This window comes from Oncorhynchus clarkii, unplaced genomic scaffold (assembly GCF_045791955.1).
Source record: "Oncorhynchus clarkii lewisi isolate Uvic-CL-2024 unplaced genomic scaffold, UVic_Ocla_1.0 unplaced_contig_14040_pilon_pilon, whole genome shotgun sequence".
NCBI classification, from domain to species: domain Eukaryota; kingdom Metazoa; phylum Chordata; class Actinopteri; order Salmoniformes; family Salmonidae; genus Oncorhynchus; species Oncorhynchus clarkii.
Genome location: NW_027261088.1, coordinates 36,590 through 61,311, shown reverse-complemented (window position 1 = coordinate 61,311; position 24,722 = coordinate 36,590). Strand labels below are relative to the sequence as shown.

Below are 24,722 nucleotides of genomic sequence, written 5' to 3'. Positions count from 1 at the left end.
GCTGTTTCTACTATTAGGGCTGTTTCTACTCGTAGGGATATTTCTGCTCGTAGTGCTGTTTCTACTCGTAGGGCTGTTTCTACTCGTAGGGCTACTCGTAGGGCTGTTTCTACTCGTAGGGCTGTTTCTGCTCGTAGGGCTGTTTCTGCTCGTAGGGCTGTTGCTGCTCGTAGGGCTGTTGCTGCTCGTAGGGCTGTTGCTGCTCGTAGGGCTGTTGCTGCCCGTAGGGCTGTTGCTGCTCGTAGGGCTGTTTCTACTCTTTCCACTCGTAGGGCTACTCGTAGGGCCGTTTCTAATCGTAGGGCTGTTGCTGCTCGTAGGGCTGTTTCTACTCGTAGGGTTGTTGCTACTCGTTGGGTTGTTTCTACTTGTTGGGTTGTTTCTACTCGTAGTGCTGTTTCTACTCGTTGGGCTGTTTCTACTAGTAGGGCTGTAACTGCTCGTAGGGCTGTTGCTACTCGTAGGGCTGTTGCTACTATTAGGGCTGTTTCTACTCGTAGGGCTGTTGCTACTATTAGGGCTGTTACTTGTAGGGCTGTTTCTACTCGTAGGGCTGTTGCTACTCGTTGGGCTGTTTCTACTCGTAGGGCTGTTTCTACTCGTAGGACTGTTGTTGCTCGTAGGGCTGTTGTTGCTCGTAGGGCTGTTGCTGCTCGTAGGGCTGTTGCTGCTCGTAGGGCTGTTGCTACTCGTAGGGCTGTTGCTGGTAGGGCTGTTTCTACCCGTAGGGCTGTTTCTACTCGTTGGGCTGTTTCTACTCGTAGGGCTGTTGCTACTCGTAGGGCTGTTGCTACTCGTAGGGCTGTTGCTACTCGTAGGGCTGTTGCTGCTCGTAGGGCTGTTGTTGCTCGTAGGGCTGTTTCTACTCGTAGGGCTGCTGTTACTCGTAGGGCTGTTGCTACTCTTAGTAGTGACGTCTTTGGCTTAGTATGTTCATGTCCCTGCATTGCCTCCAGTCTAAGCATGTGATTGTGTCTAACATAACGTCTTTGTGTTTCTCCAGGCATGGTTCCACTGGACAGTAACGAGGGCTCTGATTCGCTGGCTGCAGAGATCGTCACCCCAGAGATCCGGTATGATTTGTTGAGTCACCAGACAGTCCCCAGAAATCTAGCATTTTTCTGTTGTGTTGAACTACCCCACATCACACTGATGTGTTATCTGCTGTCATACTTTCTAAACATTTCAAAGATTAGTACTCTGTTTCCGTTTCCGTTAAAATACGCTAAACCAATTAGACCTTTCTCTTCTTCTCTGTTTCCGTTTCTGTTAAAATACGCTAAACCAATGAGATCTTTCTCTTCTTCTCTGTTTCCGTTTCTGTTAAAATACGCTAAACCAATTAGACCTTTTTCTTCTTCTCTGGCCGCTTCCCCTCTAGTCGGTTTGACATTCTCCGCTCTGCTCGACACAGCCAGATACTTTTGGTCACGTTGTGTATGTGGACACCTGCTCATCCAATATCTCATTCCAAAATCATGCGCCTTAATATGGAGTTGGTCCCCCCCTCTTTGCTGGCTATAAGAGCCTCCTCTCTTCTGAGAAGGCTTTCCACTAGATGTTGGAACATTACTGTGGGGGTCTTCCTAGACGTTTCCACTTCACAATAACAGCGCCTACTGTTGACCGGGGAAGCTCTAGCAGGGCAGAGATTTGACTTACTGACTTGGAAAGGTGGCATCCTATGACGGTGCCACGTTGAAAGTCACTGAGCTCTTCAGTACGGGCCATTCTACTGCCAATGTTTGTCTATGGAGATTGCATGGCGGTGTGCTCGATTTTATACACCAGTCAGCAACAGGTGTGGCTGAAATAGCCAAATTTACTAATTTGAAGGGGTGTCCACATACTTTTGTCTAAAGAGTGTACAATTCATGAATATCACAAAGAATTGATCAAGAAGTTTAAGTCAACACTTGATTCGTTTCTGGTGCAGCTAGAATCATTTAGTCCCTTGTGTACCTTCAAGGCCTTTCTTTTTGTGCTCTGTGGAAGGCTGATGAGTGGCCTGGCTGGGTAATGTACTATAGACTGAGTGGTCTGGCTGGGTAATGTACTATAGACTGAGTGGTCTGGCTGGGTAATGTACTATAGACTGATGAGTGGCCTGGCTGGGTAATGTACTATAGACTGATGAGTGGCCTGGCTGGGTAATGTACTATAGACTGATGAGTGGCCTGGCTGGGTAATGTACTATAGACTGATGAGTGGCCTGGCAGGGTAATGTACTATAGACTGATGAGTGGCCTGGATGGGTAATGTACTATAGACTGATGAGTGGCCTGGCTGGGTAATGTACTATATATAGACTGATGAGTGGCCTGGCAGGGTAATGTACTATATATAGACTAATGAGTGGCCTGGCAGGGTAATGTACTATAGGCTGATGAGTGGCCTGGCTGGGTAATGTACTATAGACTGATGAGTGGCCTGGCAGGGTAATGTACTATAGGCTGATGAGTGGCCTGGCTGGGTATTGTACTATAGACTGATGAGTGGCCTGGCTGGGTAATGTACTATAGGCTGATGAGTGGCCTGGCTGGGTAATGTACTATAGACTGATGAGTGGCCTGGCTGGTTAATGTACTATAGACTGATGAGTGGCCTGGCTGGGTAATGTACCATATATAGACTGATGAGTGGCCTGGCAGGGTAATGTACTATAGGCTGATGAGTGGCCTGGCTGGGTAATGTACTATAGACTGATGAGTGGCCTGGCTGGGTAATGTACTATAGACTGATGAGTGGCCTGGCTGGGTAATGTACTATAGACTGATGAATGGCCTGGCTGGGTAATGTACTATAGACTGATGAGTGGCCTGGCTGGGTAATGTACTATAGACTGATGAGTGGCCCGGCAGGGTAATGTACTATAGACTGATGAGTGGCCTGGCTGGGTAATGTACTATAATAGACTGATGAGTGGCCTGGCTGGGTAATTAATGTACTACAGCTAGCGTTAGTGTAGCATAGCTCAGTCTAGTGGCTGGAAACACAGCTAGCGTTAGCGTAGCATAGCTCAGTCTAGTGGCTGGAAACACAGCTAGCGTTAGTGTAGCGTAGCTCAGTCTAGTGGCTGGAAACACAGCTAGCGTTAGTGTAGCATAGCTCAGTCTAGTGGCTGGAAACACAGCTAGCGTTAGCGTAGCATAGCTCAGTCTAGTGGCTGGAAACACAGCTAGCGTTAGTGTAGCGTAGCTCAGTCTAGTGGCTGGAAACACAGCTAGCGTTAGTGTAATCTCCACCCGGCACAGCCAGAAGCGGACTGGCCACCCCTCATAGCCTGGTTCCTCTCTAGGTTTATAATCAACACCCAGCACAGCCAGAAGCGTACTGGCCACCCCTCAGAGCCTGGTTCCTCTCACGGTTTATAATCTCCACCCCTCATAGCCTGGTTCCTCTCTAGGTTTATAATCAACACCCAGCACAGCCAGAAGCGGACTGGCCACCCCTCAGAGCCTGGTTCCTCTCACGGTTTATAATCTCCACCCCTCATAGCCTGGTTCCTCTCCAGGTTTATAATCAACACCCAGCACAGCCAGAAGAGGACTGGCCACCCCTCAGAGCCTGGTTCCTCTCTAGGTTTATAATCTCTACCCGGCACAGCCAGAAGAGGACTGGCCCACCCCTCATAGCCTGGTTCCTCTCTAGGTTTATAATCTCCACCCGGTACAGCCAGAAGAGGACTGGCCACCCCTCAGAGCCTGGTTCCTCTCTAGGTTTCTTTCTACAGTGGGGCAAAAAAGTATTTAGTCAGCCACCAATTGTGCAAGTTCTCCCACTTAAAAAGATGAGCGAGGCCTGTAATTTTCACCATAGGTACACTTCAACTATGACAGACAAAATGAGAAAAAAAATCCAGAAAATCACATTGTAGGATTTTTAATGATATTATTTCTAAATTATGGTGGAAAATAAGTATTTGGTCACCTACAAACAAGCAGGATTCCCCACTGGAAAGGCTTGAAAACCATTGCTGTAGTTCCACCTTGGGCAGCCTGCAAACAGCATCTGAATAATAGCAAATCAAAATAAAATAAGCTTTTGGAGGTCGCTTCGGGTTGAATTCAAAATTATACATCTTTATTTACATTAAATGCACTATGAATTATGTGCGTTGAATGATGTAACAACACAGAATAAAACAAGGAATTAAAGTCCCATGATGGTCGTGACTGTTCATTACTGCTGATCACTTATTAACCATAATTTATTCACATGACTTTACTTTAATCAAATAGTTCAGTTGTTGTGTATATTACATTAGTTATATATATATATATATATATATATTACATTAGTTATATTACATTAGTTATATATATTTAATATATTACATTAGTTATATATATTTAATATATTACATTAGTTATATATTTAATATATTACATTAGTTATATATATATATATTACATTAGTTATATATATATAATATATTACATTAGTTTTATATATATAATTTAGTACATTAGTTATATATATTTAATATAATACATTAGTTATATATATATATATTACATTAGTTATATATATAATATATTACATTCGTTTTATATATATAATTTAGTACGTTAGTTATATATACATACTATATTACATTAGTTATATATATATATATAATAGTACATTAGTTTTATATATATATATATATAATATAGTACATGAGCTATATATATATGTATATATATATGTATATATATATATATTACATTCGTTTTATATATATATATATAATATATTACCTTAGTTATATTTAATGACTTTATTATTTCATTCCAAGTCATCATCTCATCTCTATAGAGCTGCTTTCTGACAAAATCCCTGTTTTAGTAGTTCTTCAAAGTAAATAAGGCTTTATGACTGCTGAATACCAACTATCAGTACCTTAGAGCCATGCCTCCAGCTGTTTGCTTAGAAATTCTAGGGACAGTAAGGAGGCCTGCGTCTTGTACGTGTAGGTATGTACGGCAGGACCAAATCGGAAAGATGGGTAGGAGCAAGTCCATGTAATGCTTTGTAGGTTAGCAGTAAAACCTTGAAATCAGCCCTTGCCTTGACAGGAAGCCAGTGTAGGGAGGCTAGCACTGGAGTAATATGATGGTTTGGATCTAGTCAAGATTCTAGCAGCCGTGTTTAGCACTAACTGAAGTTTATTTAGTGCTTTATCCGGGTAGCCGGAGAGTGTAGCATTGCAGTAGTCTAATCTAGAAGTAACAAAAGCATGGATACATTTTTCTGCATCATTTTTAGACTAAAAGGTTCTGATTATTCACAATGTTATGAAGAAAAAAGCTGCTCTTCAAATATTTTGTAAATGTTTGTCAAAAGAGAGATACTGGTCCAGAGTAACACAGAGGGCAGTTTCATTTGAGATGACTGTACAACCGTCGAGATTAATTGTCAGATCAAACAGCAGATCACTGTTTCTTGGGACCTAGAATTATCATCTCTGTTTTGTCAGAGTTTAAAAGTAAAACATTTGCTGCTGTCTACTTCCTTATGTCTGAAACACTTCCAGGTTAGGCAATTTTGGGGCTTCACCATGTTTCATCAAAATATACAGCTGTGTTTCATCTGCACAACAATGAATGTTGACATTGTGTTTCCGAATGACATCACCAAGAGTTAGAATATATAGTGAAAACAATAGTGGTCCTAAAACAGGACCTTGAGGAACACTGAAACTTACAATTGATTTGTCAGAGGACAAACCATCCACCGAGACGAACTGATATCTTTCCGACAGATCAGATCTAAACCAGGCCAGAACTTGTCCGTGTAGACCAATTAGGGTTCCTAATTATCCTAACTAGACGTGTTAGGTCCTAACTAGACGTGTTAGGTCCTAACTACACGTGTTAGGTCCTAACTAGACGTGTTAGGTCCTAACTAGATGTGTTAGGTCCTAACTACACGTGTTAGGTCCTAACTAGACAATAGGCTGTAAAGGCTAGGGGAAAGTTGTGTAATTTAAATAAAACCAGGGAGTAAAAGGTGAACTTTAGGCTCCTTTGATAAATTAGCGACGTATGTAAGACAAGACATTGCCAGATACAGATTACCAAGACTGTTCTTTCTTTCTGCCTGTCCCCTCCTCTCTCTCCTCTCTCGTTGGCTCACCTGCTCTTTTCCCTTCGCTAATGATGCGAGTGTTTTCAGTCTTTGTGTAAAATGTCCAAGTCTATTCGTTTAACTTTACGAGGTGGTATTGAGGTAATGGTAGCACAGGTGTAGTGCTTAACCATCAGAAAGGGAGGTACTGTAAGTCATACACAATAGCTTTAGGACTCATTCACCTGAAATTGTATGAAGTTTTCTTATCGTTTTAACAGAAAAACTGATTTAATCCCATTCCTACATGTTAATCTGTCCCTGTGTTTTGTTCCAGAGAGAAGCTGATCAGACTGCAGCATGAAAACAACATGCTGAAGCTGGCCCAGGAGGGTTCTGATAATGAGAAGATCGCTCTGCTGCAGAGTTTACTGGAGGACGCTAACAGTAGGAAGAACGAACTGGAGACAGAAAACAGGTGCACACTACACACTATACACTACACACTATACACTACACACTATACACACTACACACTCCACACTATACACTACACACTATACACACTATACACACTACACACTACACACTACACAGCAGAGTTTACTGGAGGACGCTAACAGTAGGAAGAACGAACTGGAGACAGAAAACAGGTGCACACTACACACTATACACTACACACTATACACTACACACTATACACACTACACACTCCACACTATACACTACACACTATACACACTATACACACTACACACTACACACTACACAGCAGAGTTTACTGGAGGACGCTAACAGTAGGAAGAACGAACTGGAGACAGAAAACAGGTGCACACTACACACTACACACTATACACTACACACTATACACTATACACTACACACTATACACTACACACTATACACTACACACTATACACTACACACTATACACACTATACACTATACACTACACACACTATACACTACACACACTATACACTCTACACTACACACTACACACACGCCACACAGACACACAATATACACACACACTACACACTACACACTACACACTATACACACTATACACTATACACTACACACACTACACACTATACACTACACACTATACACACTATACACTATACTCTATACACTACACACTACACACTATACACTATACACTACACACTATACACTATACACTATACACTATACACTACACACTACACACTATACAGACACACGCCACACAGACACACAATACACACACACACACACACACACACACAATACACAGACACACGCTTGTTCTTCTATTCCATTAAAAATCGTATTTTTCCTAAACCCCAAACCCGACCTTTGTAGATTGCAGGTCCCCACGCGGATAGAAGAACAAAATCCTATTTTCCCTAACCTTAACAATAACCCTAACCCTAACCTTAACCTGAAAACCCTAAACCTAACCCTAACCCTAACCTTAACCTGAAAACCCTAAACCTAACCCTAACCCTAACCTTAACCTGAAAACCCTAAACCTAAGCCTAACCCTAAAACTAACCCTAGATCCTAAACCTAACCCAAACACTAATTCTAACCTTAATCCTAAACCTAATTCTAACCCCAACACTAATTCTAACCTTAATCCTAAACCTAATTCTAACCCCAACACTAATTCTAACCTTAATCCTAAACCTAATTCTAACCTTAATCCTAAACCTAATTCTAACCCCAACACTAATTCTAACCTTAATCCTAAACCTATTTCTAACCCCAACACTAATTCTAACCTTAATCCTAAACCTAATTCTAACCTTAATCCTAAACCTAATTCTAACCTTAATCCTAAACCTAATTCTAACCTTAATCCTAAACCTAATTCTAACCTTCATCCTAAACATAATTCTAACCTTAATCCTAAACCTAATTCTAACCTTAATCCTAAACCTAATTCTAACCCTAACACTAATTCTAACCTTAATCCTAAACCTAATTCTAACCTTAATCCTAAACCTAATTCTAACCCTAACACTAATTCTAACCTTAACCCTAAACCCCCTAGATACAGCATTTGACCTTGTGGGGATTAACAACATGTCCCCAGCTGGTCAAATTGTTGTTCGTTTACTATTCTAGTGGGGTCTTCTGGTCCAAGTGTAGTTAAACAAACAAACAAACATGGTGACTGTGTGTGTTCCAGACTGGTGAACCAGAGACTGATCGAGGGTCAAAGTCAGGTGGAGGAGCTGCAGAGGAGTCTTCAGGAACAGGGCTCCAAAGCAGACGATGTGAGTACCACTAACCTGATCTCAGATCAGATTAACTCCCTGATCTTACAACTGTCAGAGCGCTTATTAAACAAACTGGAAACGACAGAACCCACAACATCCTGTCGTGCTATGGGGCTGTTAACGTTAGAACCCGATGAGGAGAGCTTGTTCTCGTTGTCACGTCGGTTCGTTGTCGTTCTCTTACCTGGCTTTTTTACCTTTACTGATGCAGCAAAATAAAGCAATACTAGTCTGTTTCATTGTCCTCATACGTCAGAACAACTCGTAAACTGCCTGGATGTGTTGTCATTTCTCACTAACGTTCTAACACTGTGTTGTGCTGTTTGTTGTCTTACTCATGTTGTAGCGTTGGGAAGTCATTGGTTGGTTGTCCTGCCAGCCTATCCTGTTAGGAGGCTAAAGGTCAGGTCATCTGTATAGCGGCTCATGTCTCTCTCTCCGCCATGACATCGTCAGGAGGAATGATATGTTTGTGACGATGTTAAACGCCCGTTGTCCGTCCGTTGGCCTGTCTTTCTCTCCTCACTGCATGACTGACCTAACTGAAATGCTTCTCTCTCTCTTTCGGTCTCTCCTCTCCTCTTCTCTGTGTGTCTGTCCTGCATTAAATCGTCTCTGTTTTCTCTTTAATTCTGCTTCCCCACTCAGGCGATTGTAAGTATAGCTTGGAGATCAGTCCTAGTTTAGACGCCTTACTTCGCTGCTCGCTGACAATGTGTAATAGTTTCATTCTATTATAGTTATATTAGTGCTTAAATACTTCAGGATTTTTGGCAGTGATCCTATTTATTTACTTCCCCAGAGTCAGATTTGTATTTTTTATATAACCTTTATTTAACTAGCAGAGTCAGTTATAGAACAAATCATTTTTTACAATGACGGCCTGCCCCGGACGACGCTGAGCCAGTTGTACGCCGCTCTATGGGACTCCCAATCACGGCCCGGTTGTGGTACAGCCTGGAATTGAACCAGGGTCTGTAGTGACGCCTCTAGCACTGAGATGCCTTAGACCACGGCGCAATTGGGAAGCCCAGATGGACTCGTGGGTACCGTTTTATGTCTCTGTGTCCAGCAAGAAGGAAGTTAGAGGTAGTTTTGTGAGCCAACGCTAACTAGCGTTAGCGCAATGACTGGAAGTTTATAGGTATCTACTATCATGCCAGCAGATACCCATAGACTTCCAGTCATTGTGCTAATGCTAGTTAGCGATTGCTCTAGTGCTAGTCAGCAACTTATTTCAAACTGCACGCAGAGACATGAATGTTATCCAGGAGTTCATCGGACTCTGGGGAAGTAGATAACGGCCCTTTTTAAGAAGTGCCTTTTCAATCTACAGTCCCTTCTGGTGGTCTCGGTGTAAATCAGGGTGCCTCTAGTCTCTATAGAAGCTTTGTTTCTGAGCTACACTCTTATGACATACCACATGAGATATCAATCTTAACTGCTTAATCTGTACATTCATGGCCTTTATTTTTAGAAATGTAACGGAAATACATTATAATGTCCAGGACTCTTTCATTTTCTTCACGGTAATCAAAACCTGGAAATCAATATGGCAACATCAAATATGTCGCAACGTAATTCCAAGCCATCCGATGTGATGAGATGTAATTTATCTCAATGTGTTTATCTCGTTGTGAATCAGAAAAGGGAACATTCACCAACCCATAGGCCTACATGATATCATTACTGCTTTTACAACGCCCTCTGATGAAATTACTGCAACCAACATTGTTTTTATTTATGTTTTTGTTTTTTTAAGTCAATCATTCTGAAGAAGAAAAATGATGCTCACATGTAAGTAACGTTTTTATCTATTGTGAAATTTTATTTTTTTTATTTATTTTTGTTAAATTAAGATTGGACGTTTGAAAGTTTGGTCAGATGGATTGAAGATGATGCTTGTTTGTGACGCCCTGACCGATTGTGGCGTTTCCTGACTGTCTGTTGCTGATGTTGTGTTCTCTAAAAGGGAGAAGTTAAGGGAAGTGAACAGTGAACTGCAGAAGAAGTGTGCGCACATTGATGACTTGGAGCCCAAGTACACCTCTAGTTGTAAGTTATTAATTTATTACTTCTCATTGAACTTGTTAATTTAAATATATAATAATAATAAACCATAGTAGAAGACCAATAGAACTCTGAACTCCAGTAGAAGACCAATAGAACTCTGAACTCTAGTAGAAGACCAATAGAACTCTGTAGTAGAAGACCAATAGAACTCTGTAGTAGAAGACCAATAGAACTCTGTAGTAGAAGACCAATAGAACTCTGTAGTAGAAGACCAATAGAACTCTGAACTCTAGTAGAAGACCAATAGAACTTTAGTAGAAGACCAATAGAACTCTGAACTCTAGTAGAAGACCAATAGAACTCTAGTAGAAGACCAATAGAACTCTGTAGTAGAAGACCAATAGAACTCTGTAGTAGAAGACCAATAGAACTCTAGTAGAAGACCAATAGAACTCTGTAGTAGAAGACCAATAGAACTCTGTAGTAGAAGACCAATAGAACTCTGTAGTAGAAGACCAATAGAACTCTAGTAGAAGACCAATAGAACTCTGTAGTAGAAGACCAATAGAACTCTGTAGTAGAAGACCAATAGAACTCTAGTAGAAGACCAATAGAACTCTGTAGTAGAAGACCAATAGAACTCTAGTAGAAGACCAATAGAACTCTGTAGTAGAAGACCAATAGAACACTGTAGTAGAAGACCAATAGAACTCTAGTAGAAGACCAATAGAACTCTGTAGTAGAAGACCAATAGAACTCTGTAGTAGAAGACCAATAGAACTCTGTAGTAGAAGACCAATAGAACTCTGTAGTAGAAGACCAATAGAACTCTGTAGTAGAAGACCAATAGAACTCTGTAGTAGAAGACCAATAGAACTCTAGTAGAAGACCAATAGAACTCTGTAGTAGAAGACCAATAGAACTCTAAACTCTAGTAGAAGACCAATAGAACTCTAGTAGAAGACCAATAGAACTCTGAACTCTAGTAGAAGACCAATAGAACTCTAGTAGAAGACCAATAGAACTCTGTAGTAGAAGACCAATAGAACTCTGTAGTAGAAGACCAATAGAACTCTAGTAGAAGACCAATAGAACTCTGTAGTAGAAGACCAATAGAACTCTGTAGTAGAAGACCAATAGAACTCTGTAGTAGAAGACCAATAGAACTCTGTAGTAGAAGACCAATAGAACTCTGTAGTAGAAAACCAATAGAACTCTGTAGTAGAAGACCAATAGAACTCTGTAGTAGAAGACCAATAGAACTCTGTAGTAGAAGACCAATAGAACTCTAAACTCTAGTAGAAGACCAATAGAACTCTAGTAGAAGACCAATATAACTCTAGTAGAAGACCAATAGAACTCTAAACTATAGTAGAACACCAATAGAACTCTGAACTCTAGTAGAAGACCAATAGAACTCTAATAGAAGACCAATAGAATTCTGTAGTAGAAGACCAATAGAACTCTGTAGTAGAAGACCAATAGAACTCTAGTAGAAGACCAATATAACTCTAGTAGAAGACCAATAGAACTCTAGTAGAAGACCAATAGAACTCTGAACTCTAGTATAAGACCAATAGAACTCTGTAGTAGAAGACCAATAGAACTCTGTAGTAGAAGACCAATAGAACTCTAGTAGAAGACCAATAGAACTCTGAACTCTAGTAGAAGACCAATATAACTCTAGTAGAAGACCAATAGAACTCTAAACTGTAGTAGAAGGCCAATAGAACTCTGTAGTAGAAGACCAATCGAACTCTAAACTCTAGTAGAAGACCAATAGAACTCTAGTAGAAGACCAATAGAACTCTAAACTGTAGTAGAAGGCCAATAGAACTCTGTAGTAGAAGACCAATAGAACTCTAAACTCTAGTAGAAGGCCAATAGAACTCTCTAGTAGAAGACCAATAGAACTCTGTAGTAGAAGACCAATAGAACTCTAAACTCTAGTAGAAGACCAATAGAACTCTGTAGTAGAAGACCAATAGAACTCTAAACTCTAGTAGAAGACCAATAGAACTCTAGTAGAAGACCAATAGAACTCTAAACTGTAGTAGAAGACCAATAGAACTCTGTAGTAGAAGACCAATAGAACTCTAAACTCTAGTAGAAGACCAATAGAACTCTAGTAGAAGACCAATAGAACTCTAAACTGTAGTAGAAGGCCAATAGAACTCTGTAGTAGAAGACCAATAGAACTCTAAACTCTAGTAGAAGACCAATAGAACTCTCTAGTAGAAGACCAATAGAACTCTAAACTATAGCAACATATACCAACATACACCACATCATAGATCACATTAAGTGAAAGACAGTTTTAAGAAGTGTTTCTTGAGCTCAGACTTAAAGGCATTGAGTTCATTCCAGGGCAAGGGGCCGAGACAGCAGAATGCTCGGTCACCCATTGTTTTTAAGCATGTCTTTAGAGTCTTTGATCATTTGACCAGAGTGACCGTGAAGACTGTTTCGTCCTGAGGAGTTCACTGAGGTATTGGGGACCAGAGGCATTGAGAGTTTTGAAGACTAACAGGAAGTTGATTCTGAATATGGTGGGCAGCCAGTGGAGAGAGGCTCGAAGGGGCGTGATGTGGTTAGACTTCCGGGTTCCTGTGAGGACCCTGGCAGCGCTGTTCTGCACAAGCTGTTGTTGATTTGCTGGAGGTTGTTTGACATCCAGGCCTTGATGTCATCCAGACAGCTGGTGAGGGTGTTAATGGACGAGAGGAAGTGCAGGGTGGTTTTTATGTAGATCTGTTTGTCGTCAGCGTAGCAGTAGAAGTGGATGCTGTGTTAAATGATTAGGAGACCAAGGGCGAACGTGTAGATTATGAGTAGGATTGGACCTAAGACGGAGCCTTGAGGGACACCACAGGTAATTGTGGTGGGTTCTGACTTGGCATTTCCTACGGCAACATATTTTGTGCTATTGGTAAACTGGTGAACCAGTTTAATGACAGTACTGTCGATCCAGGAGGATGTCGATGGCGGAACTGAGGACGAGGATGTTCGGGAGTCCACTGTCAGTTGACATGAGGAAAGGGTTTACACCTCTGACGAGGGCTGTTTCTGTACTGTGGTTAGGCCTGAAACCGGATTGGACAGTCTCAGAGGTCATTGGAGGTCAAGTTTGACTAGATGTTTGTTGACTTGTTGATCAGTTCCGTTATAAAATGTCTGAGAGTGGAGGAACAAGATTTCAGTAGGGTTGTGGAGATGGAGTCAAGGCCACAGCTTGTTGCCTTCATTTTTGAGATAGTGGACAATATCTCAGCAGGTGAGGTCGGAGTAAAGCAGTTTATGGAAGGTTAGATACATTTGGGGGGCGGGGTGGTGGCTGGGTGGGAGGGGGGGAGTGACGATTCCACTTCTTATGGTCTTAATCTTTTCAAATAAGTATGTGGAGAATCTTCCACAGTCCTCTGTCGTAGCAACATTGATGGGTGACAGCCGGTTTGAGTAGGTATTTAATGGTGGAAAAGAGGTAGCATAGGTTTCGGCGATGGTTATCTATTAGGTTTCAGTAGTAGGTGGACCCTGTGGATGATTATGTTTCAGTAGCAGGTGGACCTGGTGTAACATCAGGTTTCAGTAGTAAGTGGACCTTGTGTAACATCAGGTTTCAGTAGCAGGTGGACCCTGTGGATGATTATATTTCAGTAGCAGGTGGACCTGGTGTAACATCAGGTTTCAGTAGCAGGTGGACTTGGTGTAACATCAGGTTTCAGTAGCAGGTGGACTTGGTGTAACATCAGGTTTCAGTAGCAGGTGGACCCTGTGGATGATTATGTTTCAGTAGCAGGTGGACCTGGTGTAACATCAGGTTTCAGTAGTAGTTGGACCTGGTGTAACATCAGGTTTCAGTAGCAGGTGGACCTGGTGGGTCATCAGGTTTCAGTAGTAGGTGGACCTGGTGGATCATCAGGTTTCAGTAGTAGGTGGAACCTGTGGATGATCAGGTTTCAGTAGCAGGTGGACCCGGTGTAACATCAGGTTTCAGTAGCAGGTGGACCCGGCGTAGCATCAGGTTTCAGTAGCAGGTGGACCTGGTGTAACAGCAGGTTTCAGTAGCAGGTGGACCTGGTGTAACAGCAGGTTTCAGTAGCAGGTGGACCCGGTGTAACAGCAGATTTCAGTAGCAGGTGGACCTGGTGTAACAGCAGGTTTCAGTAGCAGGTGGACCCGGTGTAACAGCAGGTTTCAGTAGCAGGTGGACCCGGTGTAACATCAGGTTTCAGTAGCAGGTGGACCCGGTGTAACATCAGGTTTCAGTAGCAGGTGGACCTGGTGTAACATCAGGTTTCAGTAGCAAGTGGACCTGGTTTAACATCAGGTTTCAGTAGCAGGTGGACCTGGTGTAACATCACGTTTCAGTAGCAGGTGGACCTGGTGTAACATCAGGTTTCAGGTCTAATGTATGATTGTGGGTGAGAACAAATATATAAAAATGTGGATTTTCGCAGATGCTTTTATCCCAAGTTTACTTAGCTGTACGTTCTCAACCCTTTTCCTTTCCTTTCATTTCTATGAACTGTGTGTAACTCTTTGGTGTTTTGTTTTGTCTCTCTTTCCAGCCCAGAAAGTAGAGGAACTGGAAGAGGCGTTAAAGAAGAAGGATGAAGACATGAAGCAGATGGAGGACAGATATAAGAAGTACCTGGAGAAGGCTAAGAGTGTTATCCGGACCCTGGACCCTAAGCAGAACCAGGGCTCGGCACCAGAGGTCCAGACCCTGAAGAACCAGCTGCAGGAGAGGGAAAGGATGCTGCACTCTCTGGAGGTACCAGGGGCTGGGTTATGGTTTAAGGGTTAGGATGTAGGAGGAAGGGTTAGGTTTGGGGATGGAGGAGGGGATGGAGGAGGGGGTTAGGGTTGGGGAGGGGATCGAGGAGGGGGTTGGGGAGGGGATGGGATGGAGGAGGGGTTAGGGTTGGGGAGGGGATGGGATGGAGGAGGGGTTAGCTTTGGGGATGGAGGAGGGGTTAGGGTTGGGGATGGAGGAGGGGGTTAGGGTTGGGGATGGAGGAGGGGTTAGGGATGGAGGAGGGGTTAGGGTTGGGGAGGGGATGGAGGAGGGGTTAGGATGGAGGAAGGGTTAGGGTTGAGGAGTGGATGGAGGAGGGGTTGGGATGGAGGAAGGGTTGGATGGAGGAAGGGTTAGGATGGAGGAGGGGTTAGGGTTGGGGAGGGGATGGAGGAGGGGTTAGGGTGGAGGAGGGTTTAGGGTTGGGGAGTGGATGGAGGAGGGGTTGGGGAGTGGATGAGGGGTTGGGGAGGGGATGGAGGAGGGGTTAGGGTTGGGGAGGGGATAGAGGAGGGGTTAGGATGGAGGGGTTAAGATGGTGGAGGGGTTAGGATGGAGGAGGGTTAAGGGTTAGGATGGAAGAGGGGTTAGGGTTGGGGAGTGGATGGAGGAGGGGTTAGGATGGAGGAGGGGTTAGGGTTAGGATGGAGGAGGGGTTAGGGTTAGGATGGAGGAGGGGTTAAGGTTAGGATGGAGGAGGGGTTAGGGTTAGGATGGAGGAGGGGTTAAATGGGGGAGGGGTTAGGATGGAGGAGGGATTAGGGTTAGGATGGAGGAGGGGTTAGGGTTGGGGAGTGGATGGAGGAGGGGTTAGGGTGAAGGAGGGGTTAGGGTTAGGATGGAGGAGGGTTTAGGGTTGGGGAGTGGATGGAGGAGGGGTTAGGATGGAGGAGGGTTAAGGGTTAGGATGGAGGAGGGGTTGGGGAGTAGTTTACTAACCTACTGTTCCTCTGTTGATCTCCCTCTACAGAAAGACTACGACAAGACCAAGGCTCAGAGAGACCAGGAGGAGAAACTCATAGTGTCTGCCTGGTACAACATGGTGTGTTTCGTTATATTGTACCAGCACTGTATTACATGTTAGTCATCGTACTCTAACTCATCGGGTTGCTGTTTCCTCAATATACATACTACCGTTCTCCACACCCTCGTGCTACGAGTGCATTCTCCCAGGACGTTCTCTTGAGTACGAGAATGTGGAGAACGCATATAACATTACATTTGAGAAGCACTCCCCCTACTGTTTTACCTCACGCTGAGCAGCACTCCTCCTACTGTATTACCTCACGCTGAGCAGCACTCCCCCTACTGTTTTACCTCACGCTGAGCAGCACTCCCCCTACTGTATTACCTCACGCTGAGCAGCACTCCCCCTACTGTTTTACCTCACGCTGAGCAGCACTCCCCCTACTGTATTACCTCACGCTGAGCAGCACTCCCCCTACTGTTTTACCTCACGCTGAGCAGCACTTCCCCTACTGTATTACCTCACGCTGAGCAGCACTCCTCCTACTGTATTACCTCACGCTGAGCAGCACTCCCCCTACTGTATTACCTCACGCTGAGCAGCACTCCCTCTACTGTATTACCTCACGCTGAGCAGCACTCCCTCTACTGTATTACCTCACGCTGAGCAGCACTCCCCCTACTGTATTACCTCACGCTGAGCAGCACTCCCCCTACTGTATTACCTCACGCTGAGCAGCACTCCCTCTACTGTATTACCTCACGCTGAGCAGCACTCCCTCTACTGTATTACCTCACGCTGAGCAGCACTCCCTCTACTGTATTACCTCACGCTGCACCTCTCCATTCACTGAACCTTCTTCCAGCCAGGACAATGACATCAATAGAATCCAAACAAGATATACACAAATCAAACGTTTTACTTCATAATTATAGCTACATGTGAATTGTAATAATCGAGCTAACCAGCTAGTTACACAGCCAAAAAGGACCTAAAACGAATGTTATGCAAGGTAGATGTCAATTCTTTGTGGATAGCTAGATTCCAATTAATTGTGGCTCTCTGGCTTGCTAACAGTAGTAGCTAGCCAGTTAGCCCTATTAACTTACTATGAGCTTGCTCTCTACACACACTAGAGTAGGTAGATAGCTAGCTAGCTAACAGTAGTAGCAGTAGCAGCTAGCCAGTTAGCCCTATTGACTTACTATGAGCTTGCACTCTACACACACTACAGTAGGTAGATAGCTAGCTAGCTAACAGTAGTAGCAGTAGCAGCTAGCCAGTTAGCCCTATTGACTTACTATGAGCTTGCGCTCTACACACACTACAGTGGGTATTGTAGGCTGGTAAACATGTATTTATTAAAGTATCAAGATAAAATATTGTAGTCAGGCAACGTATGGAGATGAAAATAGCCAACATTTCATTCTGAAGTCGGAGTGTATTTTCTCTCGCTTCAGCTCAAATAATGGCCGCCGTTGATTTCAAGACATTTCACATTTGATTTCTTACGTGGTTGCCCTCATATTTCTGCCCATACATTTCGCTGAAGCATCGTTGCATGCTTCAAAATGTGTACAAGCGGAGTACCCATCCGAGAAGTGCCGTCCGTGATCTGTTTCGCATATTTGTACCTACCATCCCGTGCTCGGGGCATATATTATGAAAACACCCATAGTGTCTGCCTGCTACAACATGGTACATATTTATCCCAGACTGTATTACCACAGATGGAACAAAGAGCCATCATGTTTCACCAGACGTATAAATTATGTGAAACATCCGTTTGACATTTCCACTCACTACCAAATATGGTGATGAGAGGAAGCCCAGTGGCCGGCAGTGGGAGAAGATTGAGTTAGATGGATTTTCGCTGACATTCTGCAAATTTTCTCATGTAACATTTAATCTCGATACAGTTTTCTGTTCCCAAAACTTCAATCTGTTATGAACAGAGTGGACTAAAAAAGTTTCAATAAATTGAATTGTTTACAAGGTGTTCAAGGGCGAATTGAGTTATTGCACATGCGCACTTCACAGAGTAGGCGTTCCATAACAGAAATATGCAAATATATGCTAGAACGCGCCAATAGGATCTCGCTAGTTCGTGCTTGGCTCTGCCCTCCTCCTTGCTTGTTCTGCCCACTACAATTACTTTGCTCCCATTAGAAACGACAGGCTGTGGTCTGTCTTGGGTTAGTTATAAAAATAAATTATGATATGTTGTTACTCCTGTCAAACACTAGAGGGCGCTGTAGGATTTCCTATGCCACTTTAATTATTATTATTATTTTACCTTTATTTTAACAGGCAAGTCAGTTAAGAACAAATACTTATTTACAGTGATGGCCTAGGAACAGTGGGTTAACTGCCTGTTCAGGGGCAGAACAACATATTTCTACCTTGTCAACTCAGGATTCGATCCAGCAACCTTTCAGTTACTGGCCCAACGCTCTAACCACTAGACTACCTACCCCCTCTACACTCTAACCACTAGACTACCTGCCTCCTCTACACTCTAACCACTAGGCTACCTGCCGCCTCTACACTCTAACCACTAGGCTACCTGCCGCCTCTACACTCTAACCACTAGACTACCTACCCCCTCTACACTCTAACCACTAGACTACCTGCCCCCTCTACACTCTAACCACTAGGCTACCTGCCACCTCTACACTCTAACCACTGGGCTACCTGCCTCCTCTACACTCTAACCACTAGGCTACCTGCCACCTCTACACTCTAACCACTAGGCTACCTACCTCCTCTACACTCTAACCACTAGGCTACCTGCCCCCTCTACACTCTAACCACTAGACTACCTGCCACCTCTACACTCTAACCACTAGGCTACCTACCTCCTCTACACTCTAACCACTAGGCTACCTACCTCCTCTACACTCTAACCACTAGGCTACCTGCCACCTCTACACTCTAACCACTAGCCTACCCTGCCACCTCTATACTCTAACCACTAGGCTACCTACCTCCTCTACACTCTAACCACTAGGCTACCTGCCGCCTCTACACTCTAACCACTAGGCTACCTGCCTCCTCTACACTCTAACCCCTAGGCTACCTGCCGCCTCTACACTCTAACCACTAGGCTACCTGCCTCCTCTACACTCTAACCCCTAGGCTACCTACCTCCTCTACACTCTAACCACTAGGCTACCTGCCGCCTCTACACTCTAACCACTAGGCTACCTGCCTCCTCTACACTCTAACCACTAGGCTACCTGCCTCCTCTACACTAACCACTAGGCTACCTGCCTCCTCTACACTAACCACTAGGCTACCTGCCACCTCTACACTCTAACCACTAGCCTACCCTGCCACCTCTATACTCTAACCACTAGGCTACCTGCCGCCTCTACACTCTAACCACTAGGCTACCTGCCTCCTCTACACTCTAACCACTAGGCTACCTGCCTCCTCTACACTAACCACTAGGCTACCTGCCTCCTCTACACTAACCACTAGGCTACCTGCCACCTCTACACTCTAACCACTAGCCTACCCTGCCACCTCTATACTCTAACCACTAGGCTACCTACCTCCTCTACACTCTAACCACTAGGCTACCTGCCTCCTCTACACTCTAACCACTAGGCTACCCTACCTCCTCTACACTCTAACCACTAGGCTACCTGCCTCCTCTACACTAACCACTAGGCTACCTGCCACCTCTACACTCTAACCACTAGGCTACCTGCCTCCTCTACACTCTAACCACTAGGCTACCCTACCTCCTCTACACTCTAACCACTAGGCTACCTGCCTCCTCTACACTAACCACTAGGCTACCTGCCTCTCGAAATGAAAACTCCATGGATATAAAAAGCAAAATATAGTGGTGCTGGCTTCAGTGTTTTGAGTCAAAAATGAGAAGAAAACTCACATAGCAGACACAGGGGATTTAACCAACATATTTTAATGAATATGTGTCTTAATGAAACCACCGTGTCTGCCCCCCCCCCCCCCTCAGGGCATGGCTCTACAGAAGAAGGCAGCAGAGGACCGTCTGGCCAGTACGGGTTCCGGACAGTCCTTCCTGGCCCGCCAGAGACAGGCTACCAGCACACGCCGCTCCTACCCCGGATACCCGGGACCCCAGTCCGCCACCGCCAGGTAGACATGGTGCCGTGACTCTTCAACCCGACCTTTGACCTCCGACCCTTCCAGGCCAGGTACCACCACGGCCAGGTAGACATGGCACCCTGACCCCTACCTGAACCTTTCCCCCCCCCCCCCCCCCGACCCCTGACCCCGTGCAGGTGTCCATCAGGACACACAGTCCAGTTGTATGGGTGTCGGCTGAGCTAAGTGATCCCGTGTTCACTGGACCGGTTCAGGATAAATCCTCTGATGCTCCTTTGTTCTCTGTCCTCCTCCACAGTCCTTCAGTCTCCCTTTTAAATCTGGTTACCTGGATTTATTATCAATAATTATTATGCACATTATTATGCACATTTCTGTAAAAAGATGTTACCTGTTCTGTTCATCTTCTTCTGTTTGGAATCCTCCCATCTAACTTGTTGTTTCTATGTAACACAAGAGTAGAGATGCGATGTTTGTGTTGTTGTTGTTGTTGTTGTATTTGAACCCTTATGAAGGGAAAAACAGAGAATATTTTAATATCTATTGCTTGAATGCGCTTTAGTTTTGGAGAGGGTATATCCACTATGTAGAGGGCTTGTGACCAGTTGATATCTTTAAACCGTACATAGTATGTGTTAAGTGTGTTCAGTCTCTTAGGCAGTCTTTGTTTTACGTGTAGTCTGTTTTAGGCAGTCTTTGTTTTACGTGTAGTCTGTTTTAGGCAGTCTTTGTTTTACGTGTAGTCTGTTTTAGGCAGTCTTTGTTTTACGTGTAGTCTGTTTTAGGCAGTCTTTGTTTTACGTGTAGTCTGTTTTAGGCAGTCTTTGTTTTATGTGTAGTCTGTTTTAGGCAGTCTTTGTTTTACGTGTAGTCTGTTTTAGGCAGTCTTTGTTTTACGTGTAGTCTGTTTTAGGCAGTCTTTGTTTTACGTGTAGTCTGTTTTAGGCAGTCTTTGTTTTATGTGTAGTCTGTTTTAGGCAGTCTTTGTTTTATGTGTAGTCTGTTTTAGGCAGTCTTTGTTTTATGTGTAGTCTGTTTTAGGCAGTCTTTGTTTTATGTGTAGTCTGTTTTAGGCAGTCTTTGTTTTATGTGTAATCTGTTTTAGGCAGTCTTTGTTTTATGTGTAGTCTGTTTTAGGCAGTCTTTGTTTTATGTGTAGTCTGTTTTAGGCAGTCTTTGTTTTATGTGTAATCTGTTTTAGGCAGTCTTTGTTTTATGTGTAGTCTGTTTTAGGCAGTCTTTGTTTTATGTGTAGTCTGTTTTATGTGTAGTCTGTTTTAGGCAGTCTTTGTTTTACGTGCAGTCTGTTTTAGGCAGTCTTTGTTATACGTGTAGTCTGTAGTTGGCTTCCACTAAACTGGGACTTAGCAGTAGAGTAGGAATTATACACATGCTGCATTTACAGAACAGAGATTCATATTGATCAAGTGTTTCTTCTGAAATGAAGGGAAACCTCTTCCCCTGTAGACTACTGTTCCCAAATCAACCAGTAGTCATTATCGATTATTTATGAATCAATAGTTTATTGATTGATTATTGTGAACGAGTGAGTGTCTCTCCCTATTATCCTGTGTTGCATGAGGAAATACCAAACTGTCCTCTCTTTTTGTCCTCTAGATCCACACTAGTAACTAACACGATGCACAGCTGTAACTGTCCCATATGAACCCGTCTGCATGCTAACAGTCCATAACAGTCCATACCCACTATCTATGCACTGGTCCTAGTCAAACAGTGGCTATGATGTTGTATGTATAGCATAGCAAAAAGCCATTTGAAGTGGTTTGCAATACAAACGTAAAATAACCACTGCTGCCACACAAGGAGGTATATTATAAACTTTACAAGGAGGAGGATTATAAACTATACAGGGAGGAGGATTATGAACTATACAGGGAGGAGGATTATAAACTTTACAGGGAGGAGGATTATAAACTTTACAGGGAGGAGGATTATAAACTTTACAAGGAGGAGGATTATAAACTTTACAGGTAGGAGGATTATGAACTATACAGGTAGGAGGATTATAAACTTTACAGGGAGGAGGATTATAAACTTTACAGGGAGGAGGATTATGAACTATACAGGGAGGAGGATTATAAACTTTACAGGGAGGAGGATTATGAACTATACAGGTAGGAGGATTATAAACTTTACAGGGAGGAGGATTATAAACTTTACAGGGAGGAGGATTATAAACTTTACAGGGAGGAGGATTATGAACTATACAGGTAGGAGGATTATAAACTTTACAGGGAGGTGGATTATAAACTTTACAGGGAGGAGGATTATGAACTATACAGGTAGGAGGATTATAAACTTTACAGGGAGGAGGATTATAAACTTTACAGGGAGGAGGATTATGAACTATACAGGTAGGAGGATTATAAACTTTACAGGGAGGAGGATTATAAACTTTACAGGGAGGTGGATTATAAACTTTACCGGGAGGAGGATTATAAACTTTACAGGGAGGAGGATTATAAACTTTACAGGGAGGTGGATTATAAACTTTACAGGGAGGTGGATTATAAACTTTACCGGGAGGAGGATTATAAACTTTACCAGGAGGTTATTTCTAAACTATACAGGGAGGAGGATTATAAACTTTACAGGGAGGTGATTTCTAAACTCTACTGGGAGGATGATTATAAACGTTACAGGGAGGTAGATTATAAACTTTACAGGGAGGTAGATTATCAACTTTACAGGGAGGTGGATTATAAACTTTACAGGGAGGTGGATTATACACTTTACATGGAGGAGGAGTATACACTTTACAGGGAGATGGTTTATAAACTTTACAGGGAGATGGATTATAAACTTTACAGGGAGGTGGATTATAAACTATACAGGGAGGATTATATACTTTGGTATCTCTCCAGGAACAGGGTTGGGAGAGCCCTGAACTAGATAGATGTAAACCTACAGGATGGTATCTCTCCAGGAACAGGGTTGGAGAGCCCTGGACTAGATAGATGTAAACCTACAGGATGGTATCTCTCCAGGAACAGGGTTGGAGAGCCCTGGACTAGATAGATGTAAACCTACAGGATGATATCTCTCCAGGGACAGGGTTGGAGAGCCAATGGTCTAGATAGATGTACACCTACAGGAGGGTATCTCTCCAGGAACAGGGTTGGAGAGCCCTGGACTAGATGGATGTAAACCTACAGGATGGTATCTCTCCAGAAACAGGGTTGGAGAGTCCTGGACTAGATAGATGCAAACCTACAGGATGGTATCTCTCCAGGAACAGGGTTGGAGAGCACTGGACTAGATAGATATAAACCTAAGGCATGGTATCTCTCCAGGAACAGGGTTGGAGAGCCCTGCTCTAGATAAATGTAAACCTACAGGATGATATCTCTCCAGGAACAGGGTTGGAGAGCCCTGGTCTAGAAAGATGTAAACCTACAGGATGGTATCTCTCCAGGAACAGGGTTGGAGAGCCAATGGTCTAGATAGATGTAAACCTACAGGATGGTATCTCTCCAGGAACAGGGTTGGAGAGCCCTGGTCTAGATAGATGTAAACCTACAGGATGGTATCTCTCCAGGAACAGGGTTGGAGAGCCAATGGTCTAGATAGATGTAAACCTACAGGATGGTATCTCTCCAGGAACAGGGTTGGAGAACCCTGGTCTAGATAGATGTAAACCTACAGGATGGTATCTCTCCAGGAACAGGGTTGGAGAGCCAATGGTCTAGATAGATGTAAACCTACAGGATGGTATCTCTCCAGGAACAGGGTTGGAGAGCCCTGGACTAGATAGATGTAAACCTACAGGATGGTATCTCTCCAGGAACAGGGTTGGAGAGACCTGGTCTAGATAGATGTAAACCTACAGGGCGGCAACATGACTGTTTAGTGGTTTCTAGTGGCTCAGCAAATGTGTCTATATTCTGGTGAAAGATCTGTGGTAGTTGAGAACTGTTCATGGCTTTGATCCCCTCCTTCATTCACCCTCTATCAGACCGTTTTGATCATGATCTGCTGTATCATTATAACCAAACCTCTTACTGGTTGTTGTCCTCTCTCTCTCTCTCTCTCTCTCTCTCTCGCCTTCTCTCTCCCTCGACCTCTCTCTCTCTCTCGACTCCTCTCTCTCTCTCGACTCCTCTCTCTCTCTCGACTCCTCTCTCTCTCTCCACTCTTCTCTTTCTCTCCTCTCTTTTCCCTCCTCTCTCTCTCTCTCCCTCCTCTCCTCTCTTTTCCCTCCTCTCCACAGTGATGACATTACATGACCAGCGCAGGCAGGGGTGATGGGCGGGTGCATGACCATGGCTTAATAATGAGCTGAGCTGAAAATAACCCTTCATCAATTCAACACTAACCCTCAACTCTAACGGAGGACGGGCCGGGGCGGGCGGGCGGGCCCAGATTATGCCCAGGACTGAGGGGGGGGGGGGGGGTGGGGGGTGAGGGCTCTACAGACCCAGACGGCGCCGCCCTAACCTACCGCCACCCCCCCCCCCCCCCCCCCCTCCTCCTCCTCCTTCACTCACAGACCTAC

At 43.9% G+C, this 24,722-nt stretch overlaps 1 protein-coding gene across 3 annotated transcripts in view; it reads left to right on the top strand.

Annotated features, from left to right (window-relative positions):
- Positions 1-24,722, top strand: part of LOC139404711 (protein Hook homolog 3-like) — an 83,717-nt gene that overhangs the window by 36,852 nt on the left and 22,143 nt on the right. For 2 of the 3 annotated variants that reach the window (XM_071147343.1, XM_071147342.1), the window contains 8 exons: positions 1,004-1,073; positions 6,389-6,529; positions 8,234-8,321; positions 10,087-10,121; positions 10,297-10,379; positions 14,909-15,114; positions 16,109-16,180; positions 20,094-20,236. In XM_071147343.1, the coding sequence (XP_071003444.1) occupies positions 1,004-1,073; positions 6,389-6,529; positions 8,234-8,321; positions 10,087-10,121; positions 10,297-10,379; positions 14,909-15,114; positions 16,109-16,180; positions 20,094-20,236 (838 nt within the window). Of the gene's footprint in view, positions 1-1,003; positions 1,074-6,388; positions 6,530-8,233; positions 8,322-10,086; positions 10,122-10,296; positions 10,380-14,908; positions 15,115-16,108; positions 16,181-20,093; positions 20,296-24,437; positions 24,538-24,722 lie in introns of those variants that run through there. The other variant, XR_011633847.1, reaches the window with a different exon arrangement.